Raw genomic sequence first — 16,953 nt, 5'->3', positions numbered from 1 at the left:
CCCAAGACCCAGATGTTTGGAGATGGAGAAAGAAAATGCCCTTGGGGAAGCTATTTGAAACCAGAAGCCAAAGACTGCCAGCTATGTACCATCTCACCTGACACAGGTGTTCTGGACCCGTAACCTTTCTTGAATCAAGGTATCCTTCCCTGAATGCTTTACTTTGGACATTTTTTTTTGTGGCCTTAGAACTGTAAACTTGTAACTTAATAAACTCCTTTACAAAAGCCAACCCATTTCTGTTGTATTGCATTTCCAGCAGCATTAACAAACTAATAAAGCATAGAAAAAGGAAGCTATTCGAAAATTCAATAATATTTTTTTTATATAATATCCTGGCATTAGCATGCTTATGACTTTACACCTTATACAGCAGTACACTAGATCCAGTTCCTTTAAAAACTATGTTGCCATTTTTTTTTCCACTGGGACATTATGCAGCGTAACATGCTATGGCATTTATCAAGCTCATTTTATGGCCCTGGTGGAATTGAGTAGCAGCCACTTATAAATTTTTCAGCTATAAGTTTCCATAGCTTTCCATCCTGTACTTCTGGGTGCTCAGACTCCCATTTTCCATGTGCTGGAGAAAACTGTGAACTGTTTCTCCAGGAAACCTTTGGTCTTGTCAGCAGAAACTTGCTGAACTACCCAGACATTAGTAGGGTTGTGTGTAGATGGCAACATTCATAACTTAATATATGTCCTCCACTTTCATGAGCAGCTCACTTGGGAAGATGTCTTTGCTGTCCCTGCATATTATTTCCATTCAATATTTTACAGTATGTGGAATTTCTAAGTAAAATAGTATCAATAGTATTAAAACACTTGAAGATGCATTTGACTGAAATGATTTCAGGGAGGTTGTAATAATTTATATTTCCATGAGTAGTGTGTAAAGGTGCTGTTTTCACACCAGCTTTATGTTGTATGTTCCATGGTATTTTATTTTATTCAGTGTCAGTTTAATAAATGAGAACTATTTGGCTAATATTTCTGCCTTTAAATATTAATAGGTGGAACAATTTTCAATGTTTTTTTTCTACTTGTATTTCTTTTTTTTCAGTCACTACCTCTTGCCCACTGTTTACAGTGGTTTTGCTTTTTCTCCATTCTCCATTAAAAAGCTTTACACTGCATTTATCTATATTTTAACACTTTCAAATAAGTGGATCTTCAACTCGTTCCACACTTTTGACTCTGTATTTTCATTTATTCCTGAATTTTGTTTGCTGCATTTGTTTGCAAGATATTAGCTGTCCTTTCTTAGGACTTTCAGTAGACTATTTGACTACTTTGGTATCTTTTTTAATAAAAAAATAATAATTTTCATGATTAGCATATCTTCACAAATTTGATCAGATTCTAACCTTAAGTGCTTAATGTAAGAGGTTTTACCTATGCCTACAATATATGTAAAAGGAAGGAAGGAACGTTTGGGCATAGATGCAGGTAACATCATAGGTAAAGTTTATGAAGCAGGTAGTAGGTGCAACCAAGGTATCCTGGGTGGAATCCTGGGGCAAGAGCTGCTACAGAAGCCTGGAGCCGAAAATAAGGAGAGACAGAAACAGGGACTTGCCACTAGGTGGCAGAAGAATTCCATCATAGCCTCTTATCTCACCTGAGACTTAACTCTTTGCACCGAGAACGGAGTTGGTTTTCTTGTTGAGCACGGCTGATTCTCCCATTCCACATAAGGAGAGTGGTAACCTCAAGACAAGTCCCTTTGTATGTACCAGCTTGGTATGTGCAGAAATTTTTCTCCCAAAACCACTCAGGCCAATTTACTCCCCCATTCGTTCACCACCCACACCACACAGGGGCTGCCTGCAGCTGTTTAGCACTGCCCACTGACTGCCCTAATTAGGGTTTTCCCCCCCGGGAACTTTCCGACATTAATCCCGACATTAAAATGTCTACGTAGCTAGGAATCCCTCCACCCAAAATCTGCACAGTTCCTAGTTCACTGAAGCCTGGTTTTTGCTTCTGTTAAAAGTCTGTATATTCTTCTGGGAGTATATTTGTACCCCAATGTCAGCATGTTATCAAACCTGGAGCTTCAACCATCGGTTCCATGGTTCTCCTTTGAATCCCAAATCTGAGCTGCTGAACACCCACCGTGGAACACAACATTTGCAAATGCCCCCTTGGTCAATTCTTCCATGTAGCAAACAAACCTCGATATTTGTGGTCTATGCAGGCAAATGGTTCTCCTTTTTCCATATCACCTGGACATTTTCCACTTCAAATTATCATTCCATTAACTTGGCATCAACATATGCAATTTAATTACTCTTCTTGAGCCTTGGCCCCTCAATTATAAAATGAGAATGATAATGCCTACTTTGAAGGATTATTGTGAGAATTCTGTTGGACTCCTTCTTCAGTCAGCCTCACTGCCTTGTAAAATTTTGGCTCAGGTATATAACCCATATTTACCTTTGGTTTAATAGGAATCTTAGGTTTCATCATCAACCACACTGCCTCATTATAAGGATGAATATAGCACTATCCTTGGAAAACACTTTCATTCTGTGATTTATTCTATCACTAGTATTGGTGTTTGTCTTCTGTCTATTCAGAGAATATGGTTAAACTTGGCTGCCATCATCAAGAGTGCAAATAAGAATAAAGACAGACAGTCCCATGTTTTGCTGAAAGTATATATATATAGAGATATAGATATTTATTTTTCTGCAGACAATTTTTACTGGTGAGTCATTTTAACTTTCAAAGAACAAACTATTTCAATACTACATAATCTGTATCAGCATGAGATGGATAGCTTCTTGATTCATTTCACAAAGCCAGCACAACTCTGATACCAAAACATAACAATTATAACACAAAACAGGAAAACCACAGATCTCACTTCAAAATATAAATGCAAAAATGCCAAATAGAACAGTAGCCAATTGAAATCAACACCACATTAAAATATACAAAGCTTTGGCAGATACAAAACCAAATGGAAAAATCCAAACTTACACACATACAACTGGAACATAAACACCAGAAACAAAAATGTTCCCCCACCCTGTCAGTGGCCTTTGGCCAGGGGGCAGTGCTGAAAAGAACAATCTCTGATAACCTTATTAGCGGGGAGGGGAACTGCTGGTGGGGGGGCCCCCGGCATTATCACCGGATCCTGCCTCATCCTCTTCCAAATCTTCAGCATCATACTCTGCCAACGCTTCAAGGTAATGGAATGGCCAAGACCGTGGATCTTTCTTATGGAGCCTGGCTACAAACCTCAAGACAAGCATCTTGCTGGTTTCGAGGAATGCTCGGGGGCCCCAGAGGAACTCATATTCTGCTGGCTCTGTGTGGGGGATACGCCTATACTCTAGGTACCTCTGCCTTACAAACACTTCAGTGATGAGCTTCTTCGTGTTTCCAAAGAAAGCATGTGTCTCCCGGACATCCAACCCTAATCTGAACAGAAAATCAAACATGAGCTCCTCCCTGACACAATTGCCTTTCATAAAAATCAGACTCAGTATCACCATCAGGAGACCTAGCTTGGGTGTGTCAAAATAGGATGCCACTGGATCATCTTTATGATGTCCCAGCTTATTGATGATGATATAAGAGTGGTTTTTTGGATCAATTTCCTTTAATTGATAACCAAAGAAACACTCTAGCTTACTGTTGGCTCGGTTGATGATATCTAAGCACTCATCTTTATATTCACGAATGATGACTTTCACCATCTCCGAGCGTTTGATGGGCACCTTGGCTTGGTCCTTGACCAAGAGAAACTGCACCAATGCATTTGCTCTCTCATCCAAGGGAGACAATGGCTGACTCTCCATCTTGGGCTCATCCTGGGTGTGCCCCTGAGAGAGATTTGGGGCTTCAGAAATGATCATACGCTCAGGGCTCCCTGGGCTTTCCCAGAGATTAAGGGCCCTCACAGTGCTTGGGCACTCCCAGGCACTCAGAGCCCAGGATGTGCCCGGCCCTTCCCAGCCACTCAGGATCCTGGAGGTACTTGGGCCCTCCCAGCCATTCAGGCCACGGGAATTGCATGGGGCTTCCCAGTCACCTAGGACATGGGTGGGGTTTCGACCCTCCCAGTCACTCAAGTTTAGATTTTCCCAGGGCCTCGGGGCCTGCCAATCATGCAGGGCCAACAACTGGCCCCTGCTGTCCTTTCCCCCATCCAGATGCTTCTTCTTCCGTGTGACTTTGCCAGGGCGACGCTCCTCGGTGGTCTTCGAGATCCCCTCAGTGGTGGCCGTTGCCTGGGGGGCAGCTGCTGTAGCCATCAGGATGGTGGATGCTGCCTTTGATGCCTGTGAGGCATGGGAGGTGGGCTGTGGATCCCAGCAGACCGCAGGCAGGGCCTCAGCGCAGGCAAATGGATCCTGCAGAGCAAGTGGCAGTGACTTCGGCGTCTTTGAGGTGGCAGACGGACCCTTAAAGGCATTAGACGAGGCAAGCTGGACCTGGGAGGTAGCGGGAAAGACCCTTGAGGTGGCAGTAAAAGTCTCCGATGTGACAGGCAAGTTTTTCCAGGCAGTTGGCAGGTGTGCCCGGGTAGCAGACGCTACCCGTGGAGCACAAAAAGTGGCAGCAAAGATCATGCGGTCCTTAGAAGGAGCCTTGCGCTCCTTGGAAGAGGTCCTGCGTTCCTTTGAGGAACCCCTACGTTCTATCGAAGAGGCCCTGGATTCACCTGATGGGGGAGTCATCAGTGATTTAGCGGAACCCACGTGAAAATTTGCCGCCGCTAGGGAAGCTGCGGGCTGGGCCTGGAGGGCCCCGTGTGGGGCTTGCCAGGAGGGCTGGAGCTGCAACGCGGGCAGCTCCGCTTGCGGGACCGAGGGCTGGGCCTGCTGGGCGGGTAGCTGGATTTGCAGGGCCTTCTGGGAAGGCGGGGCCCCCTGAAAGGGCGGCTCCAGTTGGACCAGCGGAGGGCCCTGTCGCTGGGCCTCCTGCGCGGGTAGGGGTTGCCAGTAGTGCCCTGGACCCTTCGGGACCTGCCAGGCGAGGGCTTGGGCCTGCTGCGCCTCCTGGAACTCCATCGACGTCGGCAGCTCGTGCGGCACCGGGGCTTGGCCTTTGGGGGCCTGCCAGATGATGGGCGGGCAGTGTGCGGCCTGCGGGGCCCGCGGCGGGACCTGGGGCGTCTGCGGACCCGCGGGAGCCCTCGCGGACACCTGTGCTGCCGGAGGGACCGCCTGCACCTGCGGGACCGCCTGCACCTGCGGGACCGCCTGCACCTGCGGGGCCGACTGCACCTGCGGGGCCGACTGCACCTGCGGCGTGGGCAGCCGAGCCTGCGGCGCCTGGCGCAGGGGCGGCGGGGGCGGCAGGGCCTGCCAGAGCGGCGGCGGGGTGGCCAGGACCTGCGGGGCTGGCCGGATAGGCGGCGGCGCCTGGCGGATCAGCGGCGGGGCCTGGCGGATCGGAGGCGGGGCCTGGCGCACCGGCGGCGGGCCAGGTCGGATGGGCGGCGGGCCGGGTCGGATGGGCGGCGGACCCTGGCGTACGGGCGGCGGGGCCTGCCAGGCGATTGTCGGGCCCTGCCAGGTGACCTGTGTGGCCTGCCATGCCAGAGGCGTGGCTTGCCAGCCTTGTGGTGGGGCCTGCCACCCCGGCGAGGTGGCCTGCCAGCCTGGTGGTGTGGCCAGCTGCGCCTGCGGGGCCTGCGGACCCTGGGGAACCTGCGGAGGAGCCCTTATAACCTGAGACTGGATTTGCAGGATCAGAGGCTGAGCCTGTGGAGCCCAGGATGCCAGAGGCTGCGCAGGTGGGGCCGCCGGCTGTGCCATCGGGGCTCCCGAAGCTGAAGCTTGGGTGATCGGTGCTCTCGAACCTGGAGGATGGATCATTAGCACGCCGGGACCTGGAGGCTTGGCCATCGGGGCTACCGGAGGAGGCGGCTGGGCCATCAGGGCTCCCGGAGGAGGAGGAGGCTGGACCATCAGTACTCCCGGCGTCAAAGGCTGTGCCATCAGGACTCCAGGAGCTGGAGGCTGGGCCATCGGTGTCCCCGAAGGGGGAGGATGGGCCATCGGTGTCCCCGGAGGGGGAGGGTGAGCCATCGGTGTCCCCGGAGGGGGAGGATGGGCCATCGGTGTCCCCGGAGGGGGAGGATGGGCCATCGGGGTCCCCGGAGGGGGAGGGTGCACCATTGGGGTCCCCGGAGGGGGTGGGTGTACCATTGGGGTCCCTGGAGGGGGAGGGTGGGCCATTGGAGTCCCCGGAGGAGGAGGATGGGCCATGGGGGTTCCCGCAGCCGAAGGATGGACCATCAGTACTCCCGGAGCAGGAGGCTGAGCCATCGGGGCTCCAGGAGGAGGAGGATGGACCATCAGGACTCCGGGAGTCGGAGGCTTGCCCATCGGGCCTCCCAGAGGTGGACCCTGGACCATTGGGCCCCCTAGGTTCGGAGGCTGGGCCAGTGCAGCCACTGGGGCAGGCGGTTGCCCCTGCGGGCCCTCCCAGGCAGGCTGAGGTGCCTGCCAAGCGGCCAGTGAAGCCTGCAAGTCAATCGGAGGTGGATCCCAAGGGACTGGTGGAGCCCGAGAAGAGGCGGGCGGGGCCCGCATCAGAACCGTAGGGCGGCTATAGACCGGAGGCTTGGGGGCCTCCGCCGGGGGACTCGAATCACCCAGATTCTTACTTAGCTGCGACATGTCCCTTTGCTCTGACAGCTGGTGGGCCTTTTCCTCCGACAGCTGCTGGGCCTTTTCCTCCAGAGAGAAGAGAATGCCTACGTGGCTGCTCAGAGGCTCCCTCCCCGCTGAATGCTGAATAGGAAGTGAGTGCTGCTAGCTCTGCAGCTTTCCGCAGTAAGGAGGAGGGGTGAAGGGGGCTCAATCCCGCCCCCTTCCCCGCCCCCGACCACCACAAGTGGATAGAGCATAGGGGCGTCTACCAGAAGTCCTGGCTGACACAAGATCCCTTCTCACTCTGTCCAGTCCCCAAATGCAGCCTGCTCAGACTCTTCATGCATGGGTTTTCACAAGGGAGTGACAGGAACAGATATAGGTTTTGGAAGAATCACTGTTGTGCATTATGGAGGGGAGACAGACCACCGGCATGTAAGGCATCCAGAAGGGAAAGATGGTGTGGTCTGAGCTCAGATAGGAGTTGGAGGATGAAAGAAGTGTGTGTATGTAGGAGAGATTTAGGAGGTGTAATACATAGCTATTACAATTTGACTTAAGAGTAAAAGAGATGGAGAAGGCACACATATTTCTGTCCTGGGGAAGTGGAAGTTGTTGGTGCCATTTCCTCTCTTAGGGACACAGTGGGAGGCACATGAAGAGATGATGAATAGTTTTGATTCGGACGTAGGGCATTTGCTGTGCAGTGGGACTGCCAAGGAGAGATGCCCTGTAGACACTCTCCTGTAACAGCTTGGGGTTCAGAAGACGTCCGAAGTAGAAGTCAAGGTCCAGTACTCATTATGAGATTAAAGCTGTGGGGGAAAAAAAAAATGTGTTTACCGAAGAGTATTGAGTGAAAGGTACAGGACACCAAGGAGCTCCTGAAAGTATCTTTACGAATACAAGCCTTTTAGAGACATTCAGAGAAAAAAGGATCACAAGGAGTAGAGAGTGAAAAAAAGAAATCCCAGAAAGTAAGACATGCCAGAAATCAATGGAAGAGAGCATTTTACTATGAGGAAAACTTCCTTTGGGATGGCTGAAATGAGGGAATAGAGTTTTGTTTTGTTTTGTCCATCAGTTGCAGAGAAGGAAAGAAATTGTGATAAGGAAAACAAAAAATGTACTAGAAAATAATAAAATGGGTGAAAAATAATCCAAGATCGCTATATAGGAAAAACAGATGAACAAAATACAAAATTTCTGGGAAATCTACTGATGAAAAAATAAGTTTAAAAATAGGACAGATGATGCCCCAGAACATATCAAGATTATTTGATAGCCCTATTCTGTTTTAGGCTGAAAAGAAGAGACAGTCAGTTTATTCGGGCAACTTTCTGGAAATACACCACATATCAAGGATGTTTGATTTCGAAGAGGCTGTTCACAGCCTAGGGGAAGATTCCAGTGATAAAAAGCATGGAAGATGCCACAAGGGGGCAGAAAAGGATGATGAAGGCCATTTGCCGATCCTCCTAAGGAATCTTCCTTAACCAGTGTTCCTCAAATCTGGGGTAATTTACATACCCCCAGAGAAGGCATTTAAATACTATCAAGGTTCTATATTGCCTTAATTGAGAGAAGAAAAGGTGTGGGGGGAGGGATTCTGGTGACTTTTGGGGTATTGAAGGAATGAGAATCCAGGGTTGTTATCCCCTAGGAACATTTTTTTTCTCCAAGACACACAGCTCATTCTGGGTGTCTGGTGATATGTCACTGCTGTGTATATCCAGAGAAGGCCATTCACTACTTGGACGCATGGTCTGGCATGCAGAAAGCTAATTCTACTGAGTGGAGGCTGCTATGTTTGCAGTTCCTAGGTCTCTCCCTTGTGCTAACATGACACAGTCATATAGGACTTCACCATTTCATGGGGTTTAGAAATACTTCAGAAGGGACAACTTACACACATAACCCTTATGTTCCCCTACGCCAACTCTGCCACGTGAAAGTTTCTGACTGTGGATGGCTTCTGGAAGTCAACCCATTTTGCAGCCTATGATATTTGTACTCTCGTTAAATGTACCGTTTCTTCCTCTAATTCAAAAGTATAAACTCATCAAAGATTGAGTTATTCCAGTAATTCCGTCCTTTTCAGGATTATGAAAGTATTGCCTCTCAGACACCCATGCTGTGGGTCATTCCGCACAATAAATGTTGCCTTTAGGGCTTGGTTCTCCTCACTGATTTTGGAGCTGAATGCTGCATTAAGCAGCCAAAAAGTTAGTAACTGGCATCGTGAAGGGGGAAAAACCGTGTAGGCATCATTACAGATGGAAGGTAATCAAGTCATCCAACAGCCCCTTTGCAACTCCTTGGTAACATTCTTTAAATAGGAGAGAAAATTTGGGACATAAGATCCAGTGATTCTGTTCAAAACAGTAAAAGAGGTAAATTGAGTTTATGTTCCCCCTGGTAAACATATCTGCCTATTTTGAGAAACAGTTTGCTAAAATGATTGTCTCAATCTAGTGACCCAAAATATATCTACCCTGAACATAAAATATACCTGAGGAACTAAGGGAAATATAGCTCCTCTGTGAAAACTGATTGCCCTAATAGCAGCAAAATCCAAATCTGCCTTGGGACCAGTGGGGAATTTAGACCACAACCATAAATAGGTTTCCAAAAATTCCCTTCTTGTTGTGGTGTCTTCTGGCTTACTAAAGCCTCCTCAGTACATCTCAACCAGGTGTCAAATTTTCTTTTACTTGCTTCTCCATGAAACAGCTTGAAAACTCAAGGTGACAAGAAGAAGATCACAAATTCAAAACATCCACTGAATATTGGTCTAGTTAGAAAAGATTTGCAGGTCTTTCATAAATATATAATGAAAGGTTAAAATAAGTCATTGATAATATTGGGGGAAGGGAACCTAAGGATAAAAAATTTTTGTCCCAAGTTTATATAGAATCTGTATACTTTTTGTTCCGGCTTGCCGCAACAAGACAACTACTATAGAAGCTGGGCTTATTTGTTTATTCTTGTATCCCAGCTCATTTGAGCAGTCAGTAAGGATACGCTGAATGAAAGTGTAACATTAGCGCCGGAAGTGCATATTTTTTTCTCTGCTTTAGCTGTTAAACTTGGTGTTATTTCCAGATAAATAATCAGTTAGCATTTTCACAAACTCCAGGATCATTTATGAAACACACTTTATTAAGCCTTCACCATGTAGCCAGTTCTATGCTATGTGCAGAGCTACAGAGAAAAATGTGTCACAGAGTCTCATACTCATTTAGGGATATTTATATGCTTTAGTGCAGTAAAATATTGTTGCAATACTAAAAATTCATATTGGTCATAGATGATGCAAACAACTGAGTACTCACTTCTTCTTGAAGTGTGGGGGATTGGGATGCTGGCTGTGGCAAAGAAAATGAAAACAAATGAATCAGAAGCTGTGAAATATTCATGGTTGTTCTCCAAATAGACAAGTTGGAAAGGCAGGAAGATCATTAAAAGAAAAAAGCATAGGTCATATCAAGAGTACAGACATTCAAAAGAAGATTTGTAAGGAGCTCACTAAAATAGTATAGCTATTCTTTATTGAATGCTTACTATGTGATAAAATCCTACCCTAAGAGCTTTGTATATTATGTTTATTGATTCTTCACAAAAACCACATGAGTTTGAGCCCATTTTATACATGAGGAGATTGAACCTCAAGAGGTTAAGATCTGGCAATATACAGCAACCTTTATTGGAAGTCTGGTCTATTTTTCCCAAAACCAGCATTATTAACAATTATACCAATACCGCTTAAACCTATTTTTATTTTAAGAATAATTAACACCAGTAAAATGCACAGATCTCAACTGTTCTGTTTGTTTAGCTTTGTGACCCCACGAGCCTATACCAAAACAAGATAAAGAATATTTACTTTATCAAAGAATCTTCCATCATGCCCTTTTCCAGTTAATTCCTCTGCTTCCCAAAGGCTAACATTCTGATTTCTCTTGCCATGATTAATTTTGCCATTTCTTAAAGTTCATATAAATGGAATAAGTACTGTGCATATTATTTATATACTTGGCTTCTGTTTCGGTTTGCTAAAGCTGTTGAAGTGTAATATACCGGAAATGGGTAGACTTTTACATGGGGATTTATTAACTTACAATTTCCAGGTCTTAGGCCTTGAAAATGTCCAAATTAAGGCATCAACAGGATAATACCTGGGCTCTGAAGAAAGGCTGCCAGGATCAGGGGCATTTCTGCCACATGGGAAGACACATGGCCAGCGTCAGCTGGGCTTTCGCTCCCAGGTACAGTTGCTTTCAGCTTCTGGTTCCAGTGTCTTTCTCTCTGAGCTTCTCTGGGAGCTTGTTTTGTTTCTCTCTCTATGTTTCTCTCTCATCTTTTTCAGTACTTTATCGTCTCATAAAGGACCCAAGTAAAAGGTTTATGACCCATCTTGAATGGGGTGGGTCACATTTAGAAATAACCTAACCCAAAGATTATTTCGAAATAACCTAACCCACAATAGGTCTGCACCCACAAGAATGAATAAAAGAACACTGCATTTTCTGAGGTAGAAACGGCTTCAAACCACACAATTTTGTCTGTTCAACATAATTCCAGGGGATTTAACTCAGCTGTAGGATTTGTCAGTAGTTTATTTTTTAATGTTGAATAGTATCTCATTGTCTTTATATTCCAGAATCCGTCTAATACCTGTTGATGGACATTTGGGCTACTAGCAATTTTGTGAAATGATGGGAAAAAGCTGCTTTGAAAAGACATTTTTTTATAAGTTTGTTCATTTGTTTGTTTTTCAGACACATGGCATCATTTATCTCGGGTAAAAGCCAGAGGTTGGATGGCTGCGTCATAAGAGGTCTCTCAAAGAAACTGCAGCAGTTGTCCATATGAGAGAATGTATGAGAATTGCAGGTGTTCAAAATCCTTGCAAAATTTTTTTTTCTCAGGCTTTAAAAAAAATTGGTCATTCTAGTGATGATCGTACAATTTTACAGTCCTATTAGCAATGTAAGAGAGTGCCAGTTCTTCTGCATCCTTGCCAAAATTGGTATAGTCAGACATTTTTACTTTAGTTATTCCAACAGGTCAGAAATGGCATATCATTGTGGATATAATTTTTATTTTCAAAATGGCTAATGATGTTTAGTACCTTTGTGTATCTTGTTTTGTGTATTTTGCATATCTTTTTCTATTACCCATTTCTAAATTGTGTTGTCTCTCTACTATTGATTTGAAAAGAAATCACACTATTTAGTTTCTCTAATTCTCACTTGTCACTTTGGGTAAGTTCTGCTTTTCAAGGAAATTTTTACCATTTCATCTAAGTTGTCAAGTTTATTGACATGAAATTTGACCCAATGTCCTTTTATTATCCTTTTAATGTATGAAAAATGTATAACATTTTCCCGCTTGCCTTCCATCTTTTTTAGTTTTCTTTTGTTTCATTATTTCATTTTCTGTTTCTAAAAACTGTATTTCTAGGGAATTATTTTCAATGAACCAACTGTTGACTTGTGTAATTTTCTCTAGTGTCTGTTTTCTACTTAATTGATTTTTAAGCTTTTATTTTCATTCTTACTTTGTCTTGATTTATTCTTTTTAACTATATTCAATATGAAATGTTACATCATTAATGTTAAATATTTATTCTTTTGCAGTATATGTATTTGAAGCTATAAATTTCTCTGTAGCCCCTATTTTAACAGCATCTTATGTATCTTGACATTCTATGCTTTTTATCATTGATTACAGAACATATTATATAATTTTCTTTGTGTTTTCTTCTTTAAATTATGGATTATCTAGATGTTTTTATTTAGTTTACATATATTTGGATACTTTATACAAATTTTAATGATATTAATTGCTAATTTGATTCTAATATGATGAGAGAATATATTCAGTAGGATTTCAGCTCTTCTAAAAATATTGTCTTGTTTTATTGCCTTGGCATAGGATCTATTTTGGTGAATATTCTGTGTGACATAAAAAAAGTATAGTCTGCCATTGTTAGGTATATTTCTATAAATGTCACTTAGATCAAGTTAGTTGAGGATATTGTACATATCCTTTATTTATTGTTACTGTTTTTATTTCTGGTTGTTCTCTCAGTTATTCAAAATGTGTATTAATACCAAAATATGATAGTGAATTTGTTTATTTCTCTCCTTAATTCAGCAATTTTAACTTCATATATTATTAATTATTTTATTAGGTTCACAAACATATAAAATTATTATGTGCTTTTGATGAAGTAGTTCTTTTATCCTTATGAAATGTCCCCCTTACCTCTGCTAATACCCATATCTCAAAGTTTACTTTGTCTGATATTTAGCACAGCAACACTTGCTGCTTTCTTATGCTTAGTAATTACATACTCAATTTATTTCCATCCTTTTAATTTTCAACTGCCACTATTGTTGCATTTAAAGTCCACTTTTGTAAACAATTTAGATTGTAATTTTCAAATGCATTCTACCAATTTATTCCTTTTTCATAGAATATTTAATCTACTTACATTATTGTAATTATATATAGATTGCGTGTAACTTGACTACCTTGGTATTTCTTTTCTATGTTTGAAATCTGTTCTAGTTGCTAGCTTTCTCTCCTGGTTTCCAGTTCCATGAAGCTCCCTGGGAGGCATTTTCCTTCTTCATCTCCAAAGGTCACTGGCTGGTGGACTCGCTGCTTCGTGGTGCTGCAACATTCTCTGCTCTCTCTGAATCTCCAATCTCCAAAATGTTTCCTCTTTTATAGGACTTCAGAAACTAATCAAGACCCACCCAAATGGGTGGAGACCTGTCATCACCTAATCCATTTTAACAACCACTCTCGATTTTATACATCTTCAGGGAGACGATCTAATTACAGTTTCAAACATAACGCTGAATAGAGATTAGAAGAAACGGCTGCCTTTACAAAATGGGATTAGGATTAAAGCATGGCTTTTCTAGGGGACACACATCCTTTCAAAACCAGACATTCCACCCTCTGGACATGTTTTCCCCATATGCAAAATGCATTAATTTTGTAACCATTAATCTTAACCAGAGAATCTTAAACCATTCCAGTAACATTTCAAATACAAGATTAAAATCAGTAGAAAGTCTCATCAGTTAGTTAAAGGCATGGATAGCCATAAGGTAATATTTTCTCCATTTGCTCTGGACCTTTGAAAACTCATAACAAGTTATTTGCTACCAACATACAAAGGAGGGACATTCATAGGATACATAAACACATTTCCATAGGGAGGAAGGAACACAGGGGTCACTGGACCCAAGCAGTTTTGAAAACCTTCAGGGCAAAGTCCATTAGATTTCGAAGTCTGGGAGTCATTTATCCTCAGGGCTTCTGAAAGCAGCAGTCCTACCCTTTCCATGGGCCTACGCAGAGGCCTGCCTCTCTTCGAATGCAACCTTGGGGGACATTGGGGAGACCAGCGTTTTCTAGGCTCTACCCTCTCCAAGCATCAGGTCTTCACCCGGGCTCTCTGCCATCTCCAGGGCACACGCTCAACCCCTCCATGTTGTGGCAGCCAGGCTCTCCCCAAACCCCAAGGAATGTGCTTCACTCTGTCCAAGGCCTGAAGCAACATGCCTCTTCCACTGCAATTAGGTGGAAAGCCCACCTTCTGCCTTGGGGGCAAATTCACCCTCTCCACGGGCTTGGGTGGGTCCACTCTCCTGGCCTGAGGCTTCTTGACCCCAGACCTCAGCCTCCACGGTTTTGCCTCTGAAGTTATTTTTCCTCCAATGTGTCCCTTCTCTGAATCCCCCAGTCCAAACTGTCAGCGGCTCTGTTTATACAGGTCCCATAGCACTCTTGTTGGCATTCTATGCAGTAGCCTCGGATCATGCCCATGAGACATAAGGAGTTTCCACAAATCCTTCCTGGATAACTGCATGTCCAATTCTGGCTTTCTCTGAGATGGCTGAATGTTTCCACATCTGGTCAAATCCTCACATGGAACACTGTTCTCTGGGGTCTCCATTTCTGGAGGCCCAGAATTTTCCAGGACATTAATTTCTGGTTACTTTGTATTCAAGAGTTCAGTTTTCAGCTTATCTCTCTCCCGACACATTTTAATATAAGGTGTGAGGAGAAACCAGGCTGCACTTTGGACATTTAATTTGGAGATCTCTTCTGCTAAATATCCAAGTTCATGGCTTTTAAAATCTGCCTTCCAGCCAAAGCCACTAGTCAGTTTTGACAGAGTATCTGCTACTTTAAAACAAGGATTGCCTTCCTTCCAGTTTGAATAACACATGCCTCATTTCTGTCTAAGGCCTTGTCAGAGGTATCTTCAGACTCTACATTTCTACCAACAGTCTCTTCAAAACATCCTAGGCCTTTTCTATCAAGCTTCTCACAACTCTTCTGGAATCTTTTCTTTATCTATTTAAAAAAGCCATTCCAACATGTTTGGTATTTGCAAACTTCAGCAGCACCTCACTCTCTGGTACCAAAATCTGTTCTAGTTGCTAGCTTTCTCTCCTGGTTTCCGGTTTCATGAAGCTCCCTGGGAGGCTTTTTCCTTCTTCATCTCCAAAGGTTGCTGGCTGGTGGACTCTCTGCTTCGTGGTGCTGCAGCATTCTCTGCTCTCTCTGAATCTCCAATCTCCAAAATGTTTCCTCTTTTATAAGCCTTCAAAAACTAACCAAGACCCACCCAAATGGGTGGAGACATGTCATCAACTAATCCGGCTTAACAACAGCTCTTGATTACATCACATCTCCAGGGAGATGATCTAATTACAGTTTCAAACATACAATGCTGAATAGGGATTAGAAGAAATGGCTGCCTTTACAAAATGGGATTAAGATTAAAACATGACTTTTCTAGGGGACACACATCTTTTCAAACCACACACCATCTATTCTTCATTTTCATTTAGGTTTAATCAACTGTTATGGTTGGGTTCATGTGTCAACTTGGCCAGGTGATGGTGCCCAGTTGTCTAGTCAAACAAGCACTAGCCTGACCATTACTTCAGGGTCATTTCATGGCTGGTTAATAAACCAGGAGGCTGGTTTATTAAATCATCAGCTCACTGATTGCATTCATGGTTGATTACATCTGCAGCCTTCCAAGGGGAATGTCTCTGGCAATTAGTGACATTTAATCTAATCAAAAGAGGGCTTTAAATGAAAAGTTTGAAGAGAGAATCACTCTCTCTACTTCAGCCAGCAAGCGTCTCCTGAGAAATTCATTGAAGATCTTCACTGGAGCTGTCAGCTTGCAGACTGCCCAATGGAATTAGGACTTGTGCATCCCCACAGTTGCATGAGACACTTTTTAAAAATCTCATATTTACAGATATCTCCTGTTGGTTGTTTCCTTAGAGAACACTGACTAATACATCAAGTATTTTAGTATTCCATTTTATCCCCTCTATTGGCTTTTTATTTATACTTTCTCTTATTAATGATTGCTCTACAGATTATAAAATGCAACTTTAACTTAGCACTATACCTCAAAAATGCTATCTACTTTATTAATAATCTAATGATCTTACAACCATATACATCCATTTAAACCCTTTATAATCTTTGTGTTCTTGTTGCCATTTGTTTTACCTCTATATATGTTTTCTAAACCCACAATGCATGTGCATTATCTTTGCTTTTAAATGACCAATTTTCTATGAAAGAATTTATATATAGTATAAATCAAATATACAGGCAGTTCTTGCTTCCCATAGAATTGCATTAACTAAAACTTAAGCATATTTGCATGATTCTGTGGTAGCTGAGATTCAGTATAAAGCAGAGATACTATTCCAATTTTCATGAGTGTTAATCAACACAGTACAGTGCAAGGTGAGCACATATATATGTATGTATGTATGTGTTCAATTTTAATTGTGTATATATATATATATATTAACTGCTATATACTAAACTGTGTTTAAACAATGTATATTAAGATAATTTTAAAGGCCTTTAACATTATAATTTTTTTTAATTATAGGCATATATTCATTATAGTTACTTTCATTCCATCCTACATATCCAGGTGTCCATTCAATATGAATTTCCTTCAGTTTGGAAAATGTGCCATAGTATTTCTTGTAGTGTAAATCTGCAGAAAACAAATTCTCTCAACTTATGTCTATCTGAATCTTTTCTTCAATGAAATTTTTTGCTGGATATAGAATTATAGATGCTTTTTTTTTCTTTCAACACTTTAAATATGCTATCCCATTGTTTTCAGGCCAAAGCTATCCCTCTTATTGTTGCTCCCCAGTACATAATTTTATTTCCCAATTCAACTACTTTTTTAGCATTTTTGTTGTGAAATATAGCATATATACAAAAACACAATAAATTTCAAAGTACA

General features: G+C 43.1%; 1 protein-coding gene across 2 annotated transcripts; it reads right to left on the bottom strand.

Moving 5' to 3' along the window:
* Positions 1-2,662: 2,662 nt before the first annotated feature.
* Positions 2,663-6,820, bottom strand: MAGEL2 (MAGE family member L2). Of its 2 annotated transcripts, XM_077122373.1 has the most exons (2): positions 5,250-6,820; positions 2,663-5,195 (listed from the first exon to the last, which is right to left on the bottom strand). In XM_077122373.1, exons 1-2 carry the CDS (start codon positions 6,648-6,650, stop codon positions 3,099-3,101), a joined length of 3,498 nt encoding a protein of 1,165 aa, XP_076978488.1. In that variant the 5' UTR covers positions 6,651-6,820; the 3' UTR covers positions 2,663-3,098. The 2 variants fall into 2 exon arrangements, with proteins under 2 accessions (XP_076978488.1, XP_076978487.1); XM_077122372.1 differs by having other exon boundaries at positions 2,663-6,820.
* Between the last annotated feature and the right edge of the window lie 10,133 nt (positions 6,821-16,953).

Source organism: Tamandua tetradactyla, chromosome 12, assembly GCF_023851605.1.
Source record: "Tamandua tetradactyla isolate mTamTet1 chromosome 12, mTamTet1.pri, whole genome shotgun sequence".
NCBI lineage: Eukaryota > Metazoa > Chordata > Mammalia > Pilosa > Myrmecophagidae > Tamandua > Tamandua tetradactyla.
Note: the sequence above shows the minus strand (reverse complement) of the source record. Positions and strands in the feature narration are given on the sequence as shown.

Bases quoted from the DNA above. Each gene is read 5' to 3' on its own strand.
- MAGEL2 (XM_077122372.1), bottom strand. From the start codon at position 6,650: ATGTCGCAGCTAAGTAAGAATCTGGGTGATTCGAGTCCCCCGGCGGAG.